This window comes from Erpetoichthys calabaricus, chromosome 8, assembly GCF_900747795.2.
Source record: "Erpetoichthys calabaricus chromosome 8, fErpCal1.3, whole genome shotgun sequence".
Taxonomy (NCBI): Eukaryota; Metazoa; Chordata; class Cladistia; order Polypteriformes; family Polypteridae; genus Erpetoichthys; species Erpetoichthys calabaricus.
In genome coordinates, this window is record NC_041401.2 from 151,675,679 (window position 1) to 151,694,494 (window position 18,816).

At 39.3% G+C, this 18,816-nt stretch overlaps 1 protein-coding gene across 29 annotated transcripts in view; it reads left to right on the forward strand.

The window, feature by feature from the left end:
- The first annotated feature begins 17,003 nt into the window (after positions 1–17,003).
- The window catches only part of lrrfip1a (leucine rich repeat (in FLII) interacting protein 1a), a 274,944-nt gene continuing 273,131 nt past the window's right edge, over positions 17,004–18,816 (forward strand). For 16 of the 29 annotated variants that reach the window (XM_051930476.1, XM_051930489.1, XM_051930479.1 and 13 more), the window contains exon 1: positions 17,004–17,771. In XM_051930476.1, coding sequence (XP_051786436.1) covers positions 17,682–17,771 — 90 coding nt within the window. In that variant the 5' untranslated portion in view covers positions 17,004–17,681. The remainder of the gene's footprint in view (positions 17,772–18,816) is intronic. The other 13 variants (XM_051930488.1, XM_051930492.1, XM_051930497.1 and 10 more) reach the window with 4 other exon arrangements.

The following is an 18,816-nucleotide window of genomic DNA, read 5'->3' on the forward strand; positions in this document are numbered from 1 at the left end:
TTACTAACCAGCATCTAAAAGAAGCATCTCTCTTGCTGGCCTGTGATGATGAAGAAAACACAATGAAGAGCACAGTTTAGCAGCCATTTTGAACAGACATGTGACTGAAAGTTGAGCACCAATGATGCTTTAACTACAGACATTTTAAGTAACTACAAGTCTATGTGCCGCCTGAACTACATATCATCATTTAATCAGGTTATATGTTTGCCAATATTCAAATGTACTTTGCATTTTGTTATTATTTATGAATATTATCAATAATACATTATCTTATGTGTAACTTAACTTCTGCTTGTCTTTTTACTACATCTAATTGCCTGAGGTTATTAATATAGAAGGGAAGGTGGGGATAAGTTATATACAATAGTACCTTATAAACAGTGGTAAGTCTGTGAGATTAGGCATTCTAAGGCTACATATTAATAATACAATAGGGGAAAGTAGAGCAATATATATTACTCTACCAAGACAAAACAGTCATTTATCAATAAAAGTAAAAAAAAAAAACAGCAAATATCATTTATCTACAAATGATCCTCCAACAGGGGCACCTGTAATAGAAACAATTCAAATTAAAACAAAAATATATCACCAATTCAGAAAGAAATATGCAGTTTTAAGTGTTGCTTATTGAACATTTGCTCTCTTGGAAGTAAAGCTGTGTTTGTAAACGATAATGTATTAAGTACAAAATATGATCAGTGTCTTCTCACTGAAGCCTGGCTTAGTAAATCTGACACTGTTCCCCTAGCTGAGGCATCACCAGATGGATGCTCATTCATTCATAAATCTAGAGATTCTGGTCAAGAAGGAGGCCTTGGAATAATTCATTGTGACAAAATGCAAATCCCTTCTAAAAATGTAGGTGACTTCACATCCTTTGAGGCATTCATCTTAAATATTAAAACAGATTCCAACACAATTATAGTGGTAGTCTACAGACCACTAGGGCCATATTCATTGTTCATGACTGAATTTGGCAACCTTTTATCTGATTTGGCTATAAATTATGATCATATAGTATTGATGGGGGATTTTAATGTACACATTTGTTAAATTCAGTAGGATTTTATCAGATTGTCAAAGGTCCAACTCATAATCATAACCACACATTAGATTTATTTATAACTTACAAAGTTGAAATTCTAAATTTAAATATTGCTCCATTAAATGAAGTTATTTCTGATCACTACTTAATTACGTTTGATTTGGTTCTGCTCTTACCAATACACAAAAAATTAAAACAAAGACAGTGCAACATCTAGACTGTAATTTTGCTTCAAAATTTATAGATATTTTGAGTAAGTCAAGTGTAATTGTGGAAAACCATTTAGATCAGTTAACATCAAATGTAAACGTAGAAAACAATTTAGATCAGCTAACATCATATTATAACGTGACCTTGAGAGATGCTCTGGACGCAGTGGCTCCCCTTAAAACAAAAGTGATCAAAGCACATAGAAACTCTCTCTTATTTAATGAGAATACTCGAGCTCTTAAATTAGAGTGTCAAAAACTAGAGCGCAGATGGAGAACAACAAAGCTGCAGGTCTTTCAAATTGCATGAAAAAAGTTTTCAAAAATATAAAAAAGCTCTCTTTAAAGCTCGCTCAGACTACTATTCTAAAATAATAGATAACAACAATAATAATCCTCAGGTACTTTTTAGAACAGTGGTTAATTTAACAAATGGGAATTCAGATTTTCAGTTCAAAATACCAACAGACATTAGCAATACAGACTTTATGAACTACTTTAATGAGAAAATTAAAAATATAAGGTCCCAGATCTCAGCGTCACAGTGCAAACCGCATACTAACTTAGCAGACCCTGTCACACCTTGAATTTAACATCATATAAATTTTATTCCTGTGAAAACACAGGAGGTCTTAAGTTTAATTTCTAAAATGAAACTTACTGCTTGTTCCCTATATCCAGTGCCAACAAAACTAGTAAAGAATACAATGGATGTTCTTGCAGCTCCTATTCTTAACATTATTAATAATTCATTATTGCATGGCACAGTACCTAATGCACTAAAAGTGTCAATCATCAAACCATTACTTAAAAAGTCAGATCTAGACCCACGTGCACTTAATAACTATAGACCCATTTCAAATTTACCCTTTCTCTCAAAAATCAGCTTCAGTCACACCTTACGCATCATTACAGGTGGAGTGGTGGCTCTGAGGCTAGGGATCTGCACTGGCAATTGGAAGGTTGCCGGTTCGAATCCTGTAAATGCCAATAGGGACTCTGCTCTGTTGGGCCCTTCAGCAAGGCCCTTAACCTGCAATTGCTGAGTGCTTTGAGTAGTGAGAAAAGTGCTATATAAATGCAAAGAATTATTATTATTAATTATTATTATAATTTATTTGAGAAATTCCAGTCTGGCTTCCTCAATGGTCATAGTACAGAAACAACACTATTATGCATTATAAACTACATTCTAATATCCTCTGATGAAGGAAACTCCACTGTAATTATGTTGTTAGACTTAAGTGCAGCGTTTGACACCATTGACCATTCTATTTTACTGCACAGGCTAGAAAATGATGTTGGGCTTACAGGCGCTGTCCTTGCCTGGTTTAGTTCTTATTTTTCAAATTGATTCCAGTATGTACAGAAATGTGCTGAAAGTACTCCACCATTATACACAGAACTGAGATATGGTGTCCCGCAAGGCTCAGTACTGTGACCTTTACTGTTTTCACTTTACATGTTTCCACTGGGAACAATCATTAGAAAGCAAAATGTTAATTTTCACTCATATGCAGATGACACCCAGTTATACCTTTCTTTTAGACCAAATGAAGTTTCTCTGATGTTATCTTTAAGTAGTTGTGTTAATGAATTAAAGGAGTGGATAGAAGAGAACTACTTGTCTTTAAACACAGATAAAACAGAGATGATAATTATTGGAGGGAATGATGCTGATCGCAACAATATTTTGTCATCACTTAACTCAGTTGGAATGACCATTAATTTTACTGAATCAGCCTGCAATCTAGGATTTATCTTTGACTCTAGCATATCTTTTAAAGCGCACATTACAAAGTTGTCTAAATCATGTTTCTTCCATCTTAAAAATGCTGTGAAATTAAGGAGTTTTCTAAATAAGCATTTATCTATCTTACTAAATCACAGTTAATTTATGCATGGCGGACGCACCGAGGCGCATGCGCACTGCGGCCTTGGCGCCCGCCCCAGAGTCCAGAGTCAAACGCAACGGCATCCCAAAACGCGGCTGCGCCCGCCCCAGAGTCAAACGCAGCGGCTTCCCAGAGTCAGTAGGTGGCGCCCAAATAACACAACGTGCTGCACCGTGGCGCCCGCCCCAGAGTCAAACGCAGCGGCTTCCCAAAACGCGGTGGCTTCCCAGAGTCAGTAGGTGGCGCCCAGACAACACAACCTGTGAGCGCCCAAACAACACAATCTGTACAGTCATGGATACAAACAATGAACGAAGGCGCCCACACAAAGAAACCTCTTTAGTTCAAATAGGGTTATTGAATGAAATGGAAACTTTACCATGCCTACGACCTGTGAATTACACCTGAGGTACAGCGTGCACGCCAGGTTTTACAGCCGCCCGGACGCGACCGCCCACACCACCGCATATACCCTCCATGATATTTCATCACGCGGCGGCTTCCCACCGAGGCGCATATTGCGCCGTGGCCCATGCCCCAGAGTCAAATGCAGCGGCTTCCCAGAGGCAGTAGGTGGCGACCAAACAACACAACCTGTTCACTACACTTGCTCTAATCCACTGTGCCAGTAATATAGATCACATAACGGTCACAGACTCAAACCCAGCGGCTTCCCCGACTCAGTGGCTGGCACACGAACACCCCAACCTGTAAACTACACTTGCTGTGCTCCACTCTGCCAGCAGTCGGTGTCACCAAAGGCAACAGAATCACGTCTCCACAAAACGAAACCGCTTTAGTACAGATATGCGTATTGAATTGGATTTCCGATTCGCTAGCGAATCGCGGGCTTACTTGTTTCTAGTAGGATTGACTACTGCAATGTGGTGTTCACTGGATGTTCAAATTGTTCTTTATACAACCTCCAGTTAATTCAAAATGCTGCTACAAGAACAATACAATATGAACACATAACTCCAGTTCTGAAATCCTTACACTGGCTACTTGTTAGGTTTAGGGAAAATTTCAAAATCCTACTTTTGAACGTATACAGCCTTAAATGGCCAAAGTTTGGTTTACATATCTGAACTTAACATTACTTACAAACCAGAACACACATTAAGATGCCGGTCTGCTTATGATTCCAAGGATTAATAAAATGACAGTGGGATTTTGAGCTTTTAGCTATGGAATGGTCTGTCTGCTACTATAAGAGATGCCCCTTCAGTCTCAGCTTTCAAATCCTGGCTGAAGACTCACTACTTCAGTTTAGCATACCCAGACTAGAGCTGCTGATTAACTGTGCATACTACATCTCTGTTGTTAATCATTAGCACTAAGGGCTCATTTATACTTCACGCTCAGAACGCGTGTTCCCAGCGTTCATTTGATGCGTTCTCTGAGCAGGTCCTCAAAAATTAACATGACGCGTGCGCGAGTTGCAGTACCAGTAAAAAGTCGGGGGGGGGGGGGGGGTTGGGGGGGGCGCGCAGTGTGCTAAAAGTTGGAATGTCACATCAGAGTCTCTGGTTACTATCTACACGTGACAGAATGCCTCTATGCGGATCCTACGAGATCGATGTGCTCGCTTCGATGTTTGATGAATGGTTTGATGTGGTGAAGTAAAATGCATTAATGGAGCTTTTATATTCAAGCGTCGCATATTCCTGATCGCAATGACACGATACATTTTAAAAGTCTCACATACCGTCTTCTGTGCCGTCTTTTTTTTCTAGGGCTTCCTCCGGACCTGACAGCAACAGATCACCACACAGAACACATTAAATGTATGATATTCCAACTCTCTGCACATTTAGAATCCTAAGATTTATACTTGATATCACTTTCACCGTGATAATATCTCGCACTGCCACCTGGTGGATTCCTCCTGATTTACGTAAAGTACGCCCACAAGTATAAACAGTACAACGCTTGCGTAGCAGGAGAGTCCGCTGCAGCATGCGTCGCGTAAAATATAAACCCAGCTTAAAGCATAAGTAATAATGACAGTTATAATTTGTTACTAACCCTCACTTGTTCTGTTTCTCTTCTTGATACTCATATGTGGTATTCAGTGCTACTGCCCTACTGCCAAGTTGTCTGTTTGCCTAAGGAAAAGTCATCTCTGATGCAAGAGAACTGGAATCATCAGGTAGGAGAGTCATTTCATCAGATTGGCCAGCCCAGCACTGACTCAGTTGTGGAATGGCCAGTAAAGGGGAGGAAGCCTGATGGTCAAGGTCTCCAGGACTCTGAACAAACTGAAATTCTGTTATGCTTGCATTTTGCTCTGTACTTGTACGATTACTATTGTACTGTATTGAGGATTACTTTTGTTCCGTTCTGTGTATCATATTGTATTTATTCCATTTTTTGATACCCACTACATGCCCAACCTACCTGGAAAAGGGTCTCTCTCTGAATTGCCTTTCCCAAGATTTCTTCCATTTTTTCCATACAAGGGTTTTTTTCGGACTTTTTCTTGTCCTCTTAGAGCGTCGGGGGAGGGGGGGTCGTCATGTCAAAAATAAATAATATATTTAATATAATGTAAATAAAAAAGTGATTTTTGAGTATACAAAAACAAATTATTATAAATTGTATTTTATAGTAGGCTTAATGGTAATTGCAAACTTAACCTGTGTGGAATCTGAGATGGATAAGCACTCAGTCCAGAGGTGTTGTGCTGGTCCTGTGCCCAGTACTGCTGGAATATGTTAAGCCATCCCCAAACCCCAAGCCAAGTTCTGGATTAAGTGGATTTGAAAATGCTATGTGTTTCATCTTTGTGTCCATTTTATTATTTAACTATGTGAATGCTTTAGGTATGTTTTGTTAACATATTGCATTATATTGTACTAGCCAACCCGCGGCGTAGCATACGCCACATAATTATGTATTGATGGGTGAACACTTCCTGAAAGACACAGTTGTCCAAATGGGGTGGGTTTGAGGATACAACTGTAGGTGAATGAAAAGATAATTGTTTGTGACTGAAAACTGTAGGACCGCCGTCGCGCCTCCACCTCCCAGAGCGAGGGACGGGGCTGGACGGTGCTTGGGCATGGAGGGCAGAATGGGGGGAGAGGGTAAGGACACCCATTCCGCCCCAGCCCCCCCCGCCATTCTAGTCTGCTGATTTCTTAGTCATCTCTTAGTCATTGTTCAGTATGCACTGTCTGCTCATGTGCCCACCCCCAACTCCTCACCTGAGTCGCTTTCATCTGTGTACAGTCCACATGCACCTGTGAGTCACGTTGACGTTTCATTTTCCAAACACCGCCTCCGTCGCTTCTTCTCTGCTACAGTCCACATGCACCTCTGAGCCACGTTGACGTTTCATTGTTCTTTGCGGTTCCGGCTGCTTTTCTATATATAATCCACCAAGTCACCTGACCATGGTAGTAGCGACGGGGGGTGTGTACAAAGGGCAGGGACTTAATCAGTGTGAGCGTATGACCCGCACTTCCTGGGAATTCCTCACCACTTGTCCCACTAAGAAGTTGGACGGCAACCGCTCGGGAGTCGCGTAACTATTTAGCAGGAGGGAGTTTCGTTCGTTATCGGAATTAACCAGACAAATCGCTCCACCAACTAAGAACGGTCATGCACCACCACCCACAGAATGGAGAAGGAGCTATCAATCTGTCAATCCTCTCCGTGTCCGGGCCTGGTGAGGTTTCCTGTGTTGAGTCAAATAAAGCGAAAGGCTCCACACCTGGTGGTTCCGTTCTGTCAATTCCTTTAAGTTTCAGCTTTGCAACCATACTCCCCCCGGAACCCAAAGACTTTGGTTACCTGGTTGGCTGCCCGGCGGGTCATGGGAATAACGCTGCCGGATCACCAGTCGTCATCGTTTATGGTCGGTACTACGACGGTATGTGATCATCTTCGAACCTCCGACTTTCGTTCTTGATTAATGAAAACATTCTTGGCAAATGCTTTCGCTCTCGCTCGAATTGTTGGTGGGCGTGGCTCTGTGAGTTGGCGGGCGTGGCTCTGTCTTGCGTGTGTCTTGCTTGCCATGGACTTAGTGAATTCTTAGAGTTGGTGGGCGTGGCTCTGTGAGTTGTTGGTGGGCGTGGCTCTGCGAGTTGTCGTCGTATCCCATGGTCTTAGCGTTGGTGGGCAGGTCTCTGTGAGTTGGCGGGCGTGGCTATGTCGTGCATTACCCATGGTTGTCTTGCTTGCCCTGTCGGCTTAGTGAATTGTATAAATATAGATTAATAGCTTTCTTTCTTTTTTGTTATATTCTGTTTTCAACTTATTGCTATTTATTGTTCTCTTTTAGTTTAATGGTTTTCTTGCATCTAATGAGTAGTATTTATAGTCCTGTTAGGCTTCCAATGCTAATACTCTTCTGTCTTCTGGCCAGAGTTTGACTAGTACCATGTTTTTATACCATTGGTAACTTATTCACTGCGGACAGCTTCTTTGTTTGATGCCCAGGGATTCAAGTGAATTTCTTTGTCTATCTATTATAAAAAGAAATCCTGTTCTGGAAAGCAAAAAGCAAGTCTACGATACGTGATCTTCTCGTAAGACATTTTAAAGACCCGTGAGACCAAAGACACGCCCTACTTACAATCTATCAAATATGACAATAGGCAGCAAAACATTCAGTCTTGTGAAGGATTTGAGCACACACTGATCCAGGGCTCTCAGCGCATATAAAGCATATAAGGTACGTTATAAATTAAATGTCGACATCTAAGCGAAGAAGAAAGCAACGCGGAGAAAAGAGACTCAAATGCATTGGACAGAAAAAAAGAGCAAAAAAGAATAATCGAGGTGCAAATTCAGAAAATAAGGAAAGTAATTATCAGCCCGGAACAAGTGGAATTGAAAAAAAAAGCACGTCCAATCCGGCTCAGAATTAAAAGACAATGAGTAAAAGAAAGTAGAACTTGATAAAGACGTTTACAAACGTTGACGTTAAACACATGCAGAGCAGGTTAGAGACTATGAAACCAGTGAAATTAGAAAGGCTCAAAAAAAAAAAAAAAAAAAAAAAAAAAAAATGGCGCTATACACGTGTGGAGAAAGTTAAAGGATATGAAAGTAGGAAAATTAGAAAATATAAAAAAAGAAAGTAAAGATTGCAGTAGCGCAAACAAACAAACTGCCTCATTTAACTATGCACCAGTCTAACTTTGGTTTTGCACAATAATTACTACACTATTACACCTTAACACTTAATTCTACTTTATTTACATAATTGTACTTATTTATTACAACAACAACAACATTTATTTATACAGCACATTTTCATACAAAAAGTAGCTCAAAGTGCTTTACATAATGAAGAGAAGAAAAATAAAAGACAAAATAAGAAATTAAAATAAGACAACATTAGTTAACACAGAAAGGAGTAAGGTCCGATGGCCAGGGTGGACAGAAAAAACAAAAAAAAACTCCAGAAGGCTGGAGAAAAAAATAAAATCTGTAGGGGTTCCAGGCCACGAGACCACCCAGTCCCCTCTGGGGATTATGTTATGTTCCACTATACTGTTACCTTTCAATCTATGATTTTTTCTTAATCTAACTGATATTCTTCTAACTTTGCACAGTTTTTGATAAGCGGATCAGGATGCATTTCACTGCGTGTTGTCCTGTATAACTATGCATGTGACAAATAAAGAATCTTGAGAATTTCAAAAACGGAGTTTACCGCACATGCATTTATTGGTTACTTTGTTCATGTATATATATTTATCTGTCTGCTTATTTAAAAAACTACATTTACCCCAGGAGTAAAAAAAGTTCTGTCTAGCTCTTGTACAAAAACCTAGACAAAAGCTGGGGTATCACCTTGGTAACCCCATGTACTTTTGGAACTGTGAGAGGAAAATAGCACGACTTTACAGACAGGAGTCCAATGCAGAACTCTACTTACTTTTTTACTTTGTAAAAAAAAAATTATTAACTGTTGCTGATGTAGATTGTTTTGTCTATGCTGAAATTCCAAACAGAGAAACCTATCCTGACCTCATTAAAAAGATTCAGCATATTGGGACTCGCAAGATTACAAATATTGTTTTTACAGAAGTTCTGAAATAAAAGTGAAATTAATGAAATAGCAACAACTCAAAGAAAAAAAAATCTTAAAAGTGTGTATCCGGAAAACCAAACATGGGGGTTGGCGAGCGAAGCCCCCTAGTCATAATTAAAAGAGTGTTCTTTAGCCAGTAATACTGGTTTTAAATAACTGAACTCAAAATGTTCTAAAAGAAATTATGTAATTGCAGTGATAGTTAGGCAAAGTTAATTAATCATTCAAACTTTAATATTCCTCAGATAAACTTTAAATGCTACTTGCACCACAAAACAAAGGTATGGTTTGAACATCACAAGATTTGTAAGACTGGTCATGATTAAAACAGTAAAAGACTCTAAATCTTTAATTTATGTAACACCATTTACAGCATGCACCATTGTAAGGTGTTTTAAATAGGTAACTATAAAAGCATCAAATAAATAAACCAAATTGTATCATTAACAAACATCAAATACAAAAACAGCAGCCATTACAAATGAAAGAGTATATGCAGAAAATATCCAAAGAGTTACAAAAATGAAACACATCTATAGTATAATACTGGCAAATGGTTACATTACAGTATTGATAAAGAAATAATATCAAACACAGCTACAGTAGTAGAAACATGTTTTTGGAGAAATGTCTGTTCAGGTCTTTCAAACTGATTTTGATTATATTTATATACTGTGTGTATATATATATATATATATATATATATATATATTCACGGCATTCGTAGTCTGAATCACAATCTGATTGTATGGGTGGTTACCTACCAGGTAACGCTTGTGGTTGGTCAGCAAGTTGGCTAACATCCGCCACGTGCCCTCTTTCAGTTGCGAGAAGCAGATCATAGAATGGTTGAAATAGTTTACTGTCAAATAATGCAAAGAGTACGCGACACGTGTTTCGCCCTAATTCTGGGCTCATCAGGCGTACACACTTACTGCACTCCCTTACGGGAATCGAACCTCGGACGTCAGCGCTAGAGGCGAAGCCCCTAACGTTGCGCCACGGCGTGTGTTTCGTTCATTTGACAGCATGTTGATCGGGGTAAACACAAATATACACACACACACATATATATATATATATATATATATATATATATATATACACACTATATATACTGTAGACACAAATATACTGTTTAGACAGTATATACTGTGAAGGGAGACAGCAGATTTAGATTGATGGGCGTCCCACCAACCAGGATAGTTGGTTCCCAACCAGGAAAGGAACCACCAATATAGTGGAGGGAAAGTGAGAGACTGTCTACTGGGGTGATGTGTTCCTCCAGCTTTCTGGGTGGCAGCACTTCTGTAGTGGAGTTCCATGGAAGCAGCCTTGTTGGGGTCCTTAAGATCTGCTGGGAATAGCTGCTGGAAAGATATTTTCCTATTCTGTTATGGTTCCACCAGACCTGGAAATGATTCCAGAAGACAATACTTTTGTACTGTAAGTAATCCCAGTTTGGCTTAAAAAGAAGCCTTCCGTTTTATAATCACAGATCAGTTTTAATACCTATGTGTAAACATCATAAGTAAACATAAAGCTCTCTATCAACAAAATTTCGCTGTCTGTATGGAAAAAATTAAGCAAGACTTGCATAGATGGTCAACCCTTCATCTCATTTTAGCTGGAAGAATTAATATTGTTAAGATGAATATCCTTCCTAAGCTTCTCTTTTTATTTCAAAACATTCCAATATACATCAACAAATCATTTTTAAGAAATTAGATTCAACCATAACCTAATTTATTTGGAATTCAAAACATCCACGTATCCAAAGAGCGACCCTACAAAGGCCTAAAGTGGAAGGCGGCATTGCTCTACCTTAACTTTCAATTTTATTACTGGGCAGCAAATATACAAGCTGTAAAAACCTGGACATTGACACAAATAGATGAACAGACATAGACTTGGTTCGCAGTAGAAATAAAATCCTGCAGTACTTCTTTATATTCTTTGCTTCGTACTCCAATAAATGCAAGTTATCGCCAATATACTAACAACCCAATTATGCTTCACTCAGAAGCATTTTAAGATAAGGAAGCTTTTATCTGTGGCATCTCTTCACGAGAACCACCTTTTTCCACCCTCTCAAACATAATGCAATTTTTAATGTCTGGAAAATATTTGGGATTAAATCACTTAGCAATCTGTACATAGACAACGTCTTTGCATGCTATGAACAATTACATTCCAAATTTAACTTTCCAGCAATATTTCTTTCTTTTTTAAACTTTGTTAAACAGAACCTGCCCAATTTTCCTCACCTCCCACCTACCTCAAAATATTGATCAGTCTTGAGGACTCAGACAGCATTTCTGCAATATATAAAACCATTTTACAGTCCCTTCCTTTCAAAGATCCAAAAGGACAGTGGGAAAAGGATCTCTCACTCAATATCTCAGAAAAGGAGTGGAAGGTAGCAATGCAGAGAATCCACTTGAGCTCCATAGGCGCAAAGCATACAATTATTCAACTCAAAATTACATATCGAGTACGTCTGTCTCGCTTAAAATTGTCCAAAATGTTTCCAGGGCAAGATTGCAATACCTGCGAACGTTGCAATCAAGTTCTAGACTCACAAGGCCACATGTTCTGGACCTGCTCCAAATTAACATCACTCTGGATGTTCAAAATCTTTAAATGCCTATCAGACAGCCTTGGTGTTACAATCCCTAAAACCCACCTAACCCATTAACAGCTGTGTTTGGTGTACTCCCAGATGGGCTTAAAGTGGAGAAGGACAAACAAACTGTGATTGCCTTTACGACACTATTGGCACACAGACTTATCTTGCTCAACAGGAAGAATCCTAACTCTCCTATTGTAAGTCAGTGGGTAACTGATGTTTTATACTATTTGAAACTGGAAAAAATCAAATTCTCACTTAGAGATCAGTGCAGAACTTTTTCAAAACCTGGCAGGATCTAATCAATAATATTTTAGAATAAGCTTTTAAAACACTGAGGAAGCAGATTCTCTCCTCTTTTTTCTTCTCCATTTATCTTTATTCACTTATTAATTAATCTATTTACTTATTTTCACTAGCTTTAAGATTTACCCTGCTGGCTTAGCTCTCTTTCTCAGGGGTGGGGGTTGATTTGTTTTTGATCTTATTTTTGTAAAAAATGATTTATTTGTATGGAATGTTGTGTGATTTCAATAACAAATAAAATAAATAAATAAATAAAAAATAAAAAGAAGCCTTTTGCATCAGCCAAGGAGAGAACTGGGAGTAGAGTCAGACAAGGAGAAAAAAGAAGGAAAAATGAAATGAGAGCATTGGGCTTACGGATATTGGCATTACGTGGAATCCGTTTTGGCCTGTTTAAGAAGTATTGTGCCCTAATAAAAAAAAGCATTTTTGAACCGTAAATTGTGTCCTCAGGAGTTGTGGCTTGGGTTTGGGTTGCGTGACACTCCCTCGTGGTCATAAAGCAAATACACATACATCATACATTATACACAATACTAGTCATTTAGCCCGTTACAATAACGGGCGCTAGAGCAGTAGTGCATAAACATTAGTAGGAACAGTCTATATTAAATGGCAAGGGACTTTGACCTCATTCTTTTTGTTGGTCGTATTTTTCTTTCTTTCAGTCTTTCTTTTGTTGATGTTTACTTGCTGAGCTGACCGTTCTTCGTGGGCTGCCGCCGTGTATTGTGTGTCTTTAATTTTCTGTGACAGTAATACTGTCTTGTACGTCCGTAATATACCTTTAATTTTCTCTGGCGGTAATACAGGCGTGCTCGTCGGTAATATGCCTTTAATCTCCTCTGACAGTAATACTGGCTTGTATGTGGCTGTAATATGAGTCACTGTATTGTGTACCTTTAATTTCCTCTCGCAGTAATACTGGTTTGTATTTCCGTAAAACGCCTCTAACTTTCTCTGACAGTAATATCACGCATCGCACCGTGCCCCGCGCATGCGCACTTCACCAGAAGCCCCGCACATGCGCACTTCACCAGAAGACACACACACACGGACACCTGGATGCACAAAGGGATTTTATTAAAGAGGATAAAGATAATATTGACTATGTCATGGTATTAGGTAACAAACAATAAGAAACTCTATTTTTGCTCATACTAGATGATATGTGGTCCTATTATACTACAAAAAGTTTGAGGAGTCATTTTCACCAACATAAACTGATTCATTAAAAGGTGACTCCAAATAGTCAATTACAACTCCACATAACTAACTAACAGAAAGTCTGAGCTTAGTGGGGTAGGGCCACCATTAAAAGCATATAACTCATTTCTTCATTACTGTAATAGTGTACATAACAAAACACAACTGTGGTCATTAGTTGAAACATGAGAATTCTGACAATTTACCTATTATTGATTAAGTCTTTTTTTTCACATTAATACTCACTCATTTCTGGCCAATTCACAGTCATCTGTGAACCAGTCCTGCATGTTTTTGAGATGTTGATGGAACAAATTAAACACCTGAGGAAATCCATACAGACAAAGTGAGAATATGCAAGTGTAATACAGACAGTGACCAAGACAAGATTCAAACACAGTCTACTGAGCTGTAAGGCAGCAATCGTAATTAACTACAGCACTACAAGTAAACACTGAAGTAAATAAAGAAATCTGTAATAAAAAAAAAACAAATTGAGCAAAGAACATTGCTATGAACCATCTCTCCATCCACTTTAGTGTCACAAATGTTCCTAACCCATACTGCCCTGGGATGTGGGAGGAAAACTGAACACATGAATGGCAAAAGTGAGCTAAGTGTGATAAGGGGTCTCCACTGATTTACTAAGTCTGTACAGGGCTCTCCTACAGTACATGTATGGTATACCACCAGTGGGGCCAATTCTCACCAGATACCCAAACCACCACAGCTTTGGTCTGATTAAGGTCAGGTCAGGTTGGGGAGCATGCACTGGTACAGCACATTGCCACACCCACCACATGACAAAACGGCTCGGGATTCTGGTTGGCAACCCCCCAGGCAGACACACGGTCTATTCCCACCCTCTGGAAATTACAATATACTGTATCTCAACAGCCAGCTCTTACATGGGTTCCCTTGACCTGGTCCAGTGGGAGTCCCACATGGACACAGTCATACCAGAGGTACCCAAGGATTCTCAGAAGAGACAGTACCAAAGGAGTGCAGTCTTCATCTCACCACCAGATTGTTCGGTTCAAATCCAAGTATGTCCTTTCCAGCTCATTTAGTCCCTGTTTTTGCCTGATCTGAGCACTGATGGTTGGCATTTAATATATTTTTTAATCAATGCTGCTAAAATCTCTTTTTATACTTAGAAAAGACTTTGCAGTGTTTAAATTGAGGAGCCCAGCTGTAGGTACAGTAACATACAACTTGTCTCTTAACGTCAGCAAAACCAAGGAGATGATTGTGGACTATCGAAAACAACAAGGCAGAGAACACCAGGCCATCTACATCAGTGGCATAGAAGTTGAAAGGGTCAACAGCTTCAAGTTCCTCGGAGTAAACATCACCAAGGATCTCTCGTGGACCCTTCACATAGACACTGTGGTCAAGAAAGCTCGCCAGCGGCTCTACTTCCTGAGGAGGCTGAGGAAGTTTGGCATGAATGCCAACATCACCTCAAACTTTTACAGGAGTGTGGTCGAGAGTCTGCTAACGGGCTGCATTACCGTCTGGTATGGGAGCTGCTCTGCCAGCAGCCGGAAATCACTACAGAGAGTGGTGAAGGCAGCAGAGCACATCACGGGCAAGAGTCTTCCTGCCATTGAAGACATTTACCTCCATCGGTGCTTGCGTAAGACAAGCAGCATCATAAAGGACCACAGCCATCCAGCACGCCAGCTGTTCTCCTTGTTACCGTCCGGCAGACGATACAGGAGTCTGGCTGCTCGGACTACAAGACTTAAGAACAGCTTTTACCACCAGGCCATTCGACTCCTCAACAGCAACACCTGAACACTTACACACACTTACATTACATCTACAGTACATTACAATACTCACACACACACTGTACCTGCACACACTCGGAATACTGACTGGAACATGCATCTGCACTTTATGGAATATGCATCTGTACTTATAAAACATTATCTGTGCAATAACTGTCATTTGTACTTGCTGCTCATTCAACTCATATTGCTCTATAACTTCTTTTAAAACATACACATTTTATTTTATATGACTTGTCTATTTTTAACTTGTAATCTTTTTTTAAGCTTTATTGGATCTAGGCTGAGTGACTTGTTTTTCTCGTCATACACATTTCATTGTATGTTGACCCTGTGTTAACCTATATATGACAAATAAACCTAAACCTAAACCTAAACCTACAATAACAAAAGTGTAGGAAACAACCTGGTGTAAGTTTTCACTGGCCTAACAGTCTGGAGAAGCAGCGAGTCTAGTATAATGTCCTTTCAAATTGCTGAGCTAATCACCATGAAATAGAGGTTAAGCCTAACAACTTTTTAAAGAAACATAACTTGGTAACCATGATCTTATAGTCACGGAGTACAGGAACATAGGTTGATCGGCAAACAAGCCTTTTTATCTGAACACTCAACTTCCTAAACATGAGCACTGAATGAAGAACTACTGTATACAGAGTTGCCCCTACTTTCACTGATGAACTAATATCCAAAGAGAAACATTACGGGCGACTAACAGCCTCTATCCTCACTTTCAGCCTGGAACAGATCCCAGAATATTTAAATCCCACTGGGTAGCTACCAGTTCTCACATTTTATCTCTCCTCACAGTTATCTGGAAGCAAACCATGCACTCAGCTTTGAAGGTTCTTCATATTATGTATCCACACTAGAGACTTACATATATATAATATATTCTGGATTTGAATCTTTCTTCCTTTCATCGTCTGTGTTGAGTCTACATGTCTTCTTTTGCTTCTGCATACAATTTTCTGTCTACTCTGGTTTTCTTCCAACATCCCCAGGTTAATTGGTGATTCTAAACTAGCCATCTGCGAATGTGAAAGTGAGTGGGCCCAGTAATGGGCCTGTTTTTAGTGCTAATGAAACAGACCCATATGACCTTGAATAAGATTAGATAGCTTGTAGAATATACTTATATATATTCATGTACACAGTGGTTTTGAAAAGTCTACACACAATGTTTTCATTAATATCCTTAGAAGCGATCCAATGGTTTTCACTTATAGATAGATATTATACTGTATATTGTCAGTTCAAGGTTCAAGGTCTTTATTTGTCATGTTTACACAAGAAAACATGACATTTGCCTTCTCAGTTGCATCCACTAACAGGGAGAAGTAAAATATGTATTAAAAAAACAAATAGAGATAAGACAGGTTAAAACTCTAGCAGAAATTCTAAAATATTGGCATAATTTGAAAACAAATTCTTTGCTTATTACTGTAATTGTAGCAGTTTGATCATTTTATGGTCACATGGTTCATATGAAAAACGCTACATTCCTAGAATTATTTTCTTACATATTTCATATTAAAAAGACGTACTGTATGACTGCAGGGAAGAAAGATCTTATAAAATGTGTACAAAATCATGTAAACTGTTGAATAAAAGTCTAAGATGATTCATGTTGATTTTAAAATTTACATAAACAACCTAAATTCAAATAAGGATTTGTAAACTTCTGGTATTTGGTCTGTGAATACAGATAGCAAGACTGTAGCGCACACAGGTGCTTTGCAGCTGCTACCTTCATTCATTTGGCAGCTGGATAGTTCATTCCCACATGAGACCATCGTGTGTATTTATATTAAAACCATAGGGAGGTAAAAAAAGTTGTTTAACCTTTACATCCTCCTTTCGCGTTGCTTGTTTGACGTCTCCTTAACTGCGAGTGGTTTCAGGCTCAAACGATACGCTTCCGAGGTCGCGTGCACTAGCGGTGCCGCGCGTTAGACCATCATCAGCGTGTCCGCTATTGTGTGGACGTGCGTGCACGAGGACGCGCTCGGCTCAGGCCCGGAACGTGTTGTGCTTCGGTGAAGGCTTCATCCGGGACTGCCTTGCACTAACACTGCGGAGAAGTTTTCTCGTAGAGCCCGCGATTTATGTCATTTATTTTTACGAGGAGGATAAAATAACAGACGTCGACTTGAATTGCTGCAGATAACGTCTGAAAATAATGGCGGATTGCTTCTTACAGAAGTGGCAAAAATTGTGAACTGGCCTGAGTCAAGTTTATTGGTTATGCGTGTTTCAGATGAATGTATTACTAAGCAAGAGTCAGGAGCGCGTTCGGGATATGATTCATTTATTGAGATAATAGTACATTTGGATCAGAGGGACTGACCCACTGCATCCAAAACAGAAAAAACTTAAGTAATTATTTTTTAGAATTTATCAATACGAGTAGTTTTTACGGCATATCCAAATTCGAATTAAAGGAGGATCAAAGACGATTTTCGAAAAGCGTTGTTTTATTGGAATTACAGGCATCTGGGGATAGAGACATCAGACAAAGCGAGAGTTCATTGGACATGGGAACCCAAGGCACAGGACGGAAAAGAATCCCCAACCGAGAGAGACTCAGCGGTGAAGACGATGCACTGAATCAGATCGCGAGAGAGGTAGGAAATGAAGAAAGGGCAGCTGCTGTGTTACTGTTTGACTGTACACCAACACTATACTTGTATCGCAGTGAAACGGGGCTACATTAGCGCTTATGCATTCTAAACCTGCCGTACTGCGCAAAAAAATTGTGTCCTCAATTTGAAGTGACACGTACCCTATCGTGTTCACTGTTATATGCAAGACAAATTAAATGATAATAAAAAAATATGTTTAGTTTAAGAAATGCTCGACGCTGCTGTTGAGATACATATTTTCTTAAACCTGCGTCTGTACGCTCATTCGCAGGGTAGCGGAACTTCAAAGCGTTTTTTGTTCCGGGAATTTGTTCTTCTTCATACATATTTTTATTGAACAGGGCTGAATTTCTTTTACTTGTTTCGTTGCGATTAATGTGTATCAGTGTGACGTGTTCATCCTGTTTGGCCTGTTAATTAATCTCCGTTTACGTCGAGGTGCCATGAACCCAAGCCAGCTGTCACTGCCTTGCTGTCACAAAGGTTTAACCTCAGCAGGATTTAAGTTTGTAAACTTAACAAGGAGTACAGGCGGAGTATGTAGAATGTAGTCCTGTAATTGTGACGTATCATAGGGATATTGCATGTCATTTCTGCCACAGCACAGAGCACGTTTCCTCTCAGACATACGGTGCCATGCGGGGGCCTAAATGGCTTAGCAGTTAGTTAATTTGTGCCACACAATAGCGCAGCAAGATTTATCCTTCACTCCAGGCAAAAGCTTTTTAGGAACAGAAGATGTCTGGAATTGTTGTGAAGTACTTTACAAGAAAAATAGGAGGATAAAACCAGACACAATATGCACTTGTGAATATGATCAGGTGCAACATAATTATTATTTCATACAGTATAGCTTCTTTCAAAGTTGACATAGAGCTTCTTAGCTGTCTGTAAATGCATGAGTAAATTGAACAGCAATTTACCAAAACAATAATTGTTCTCTTGGAGCATTTGAAAATCGGTAGTGATATGGGTAGACCTCCAAAGACAGGTCAGTCTGCTTTATTTAGTGCCTGTTTATGTTTTG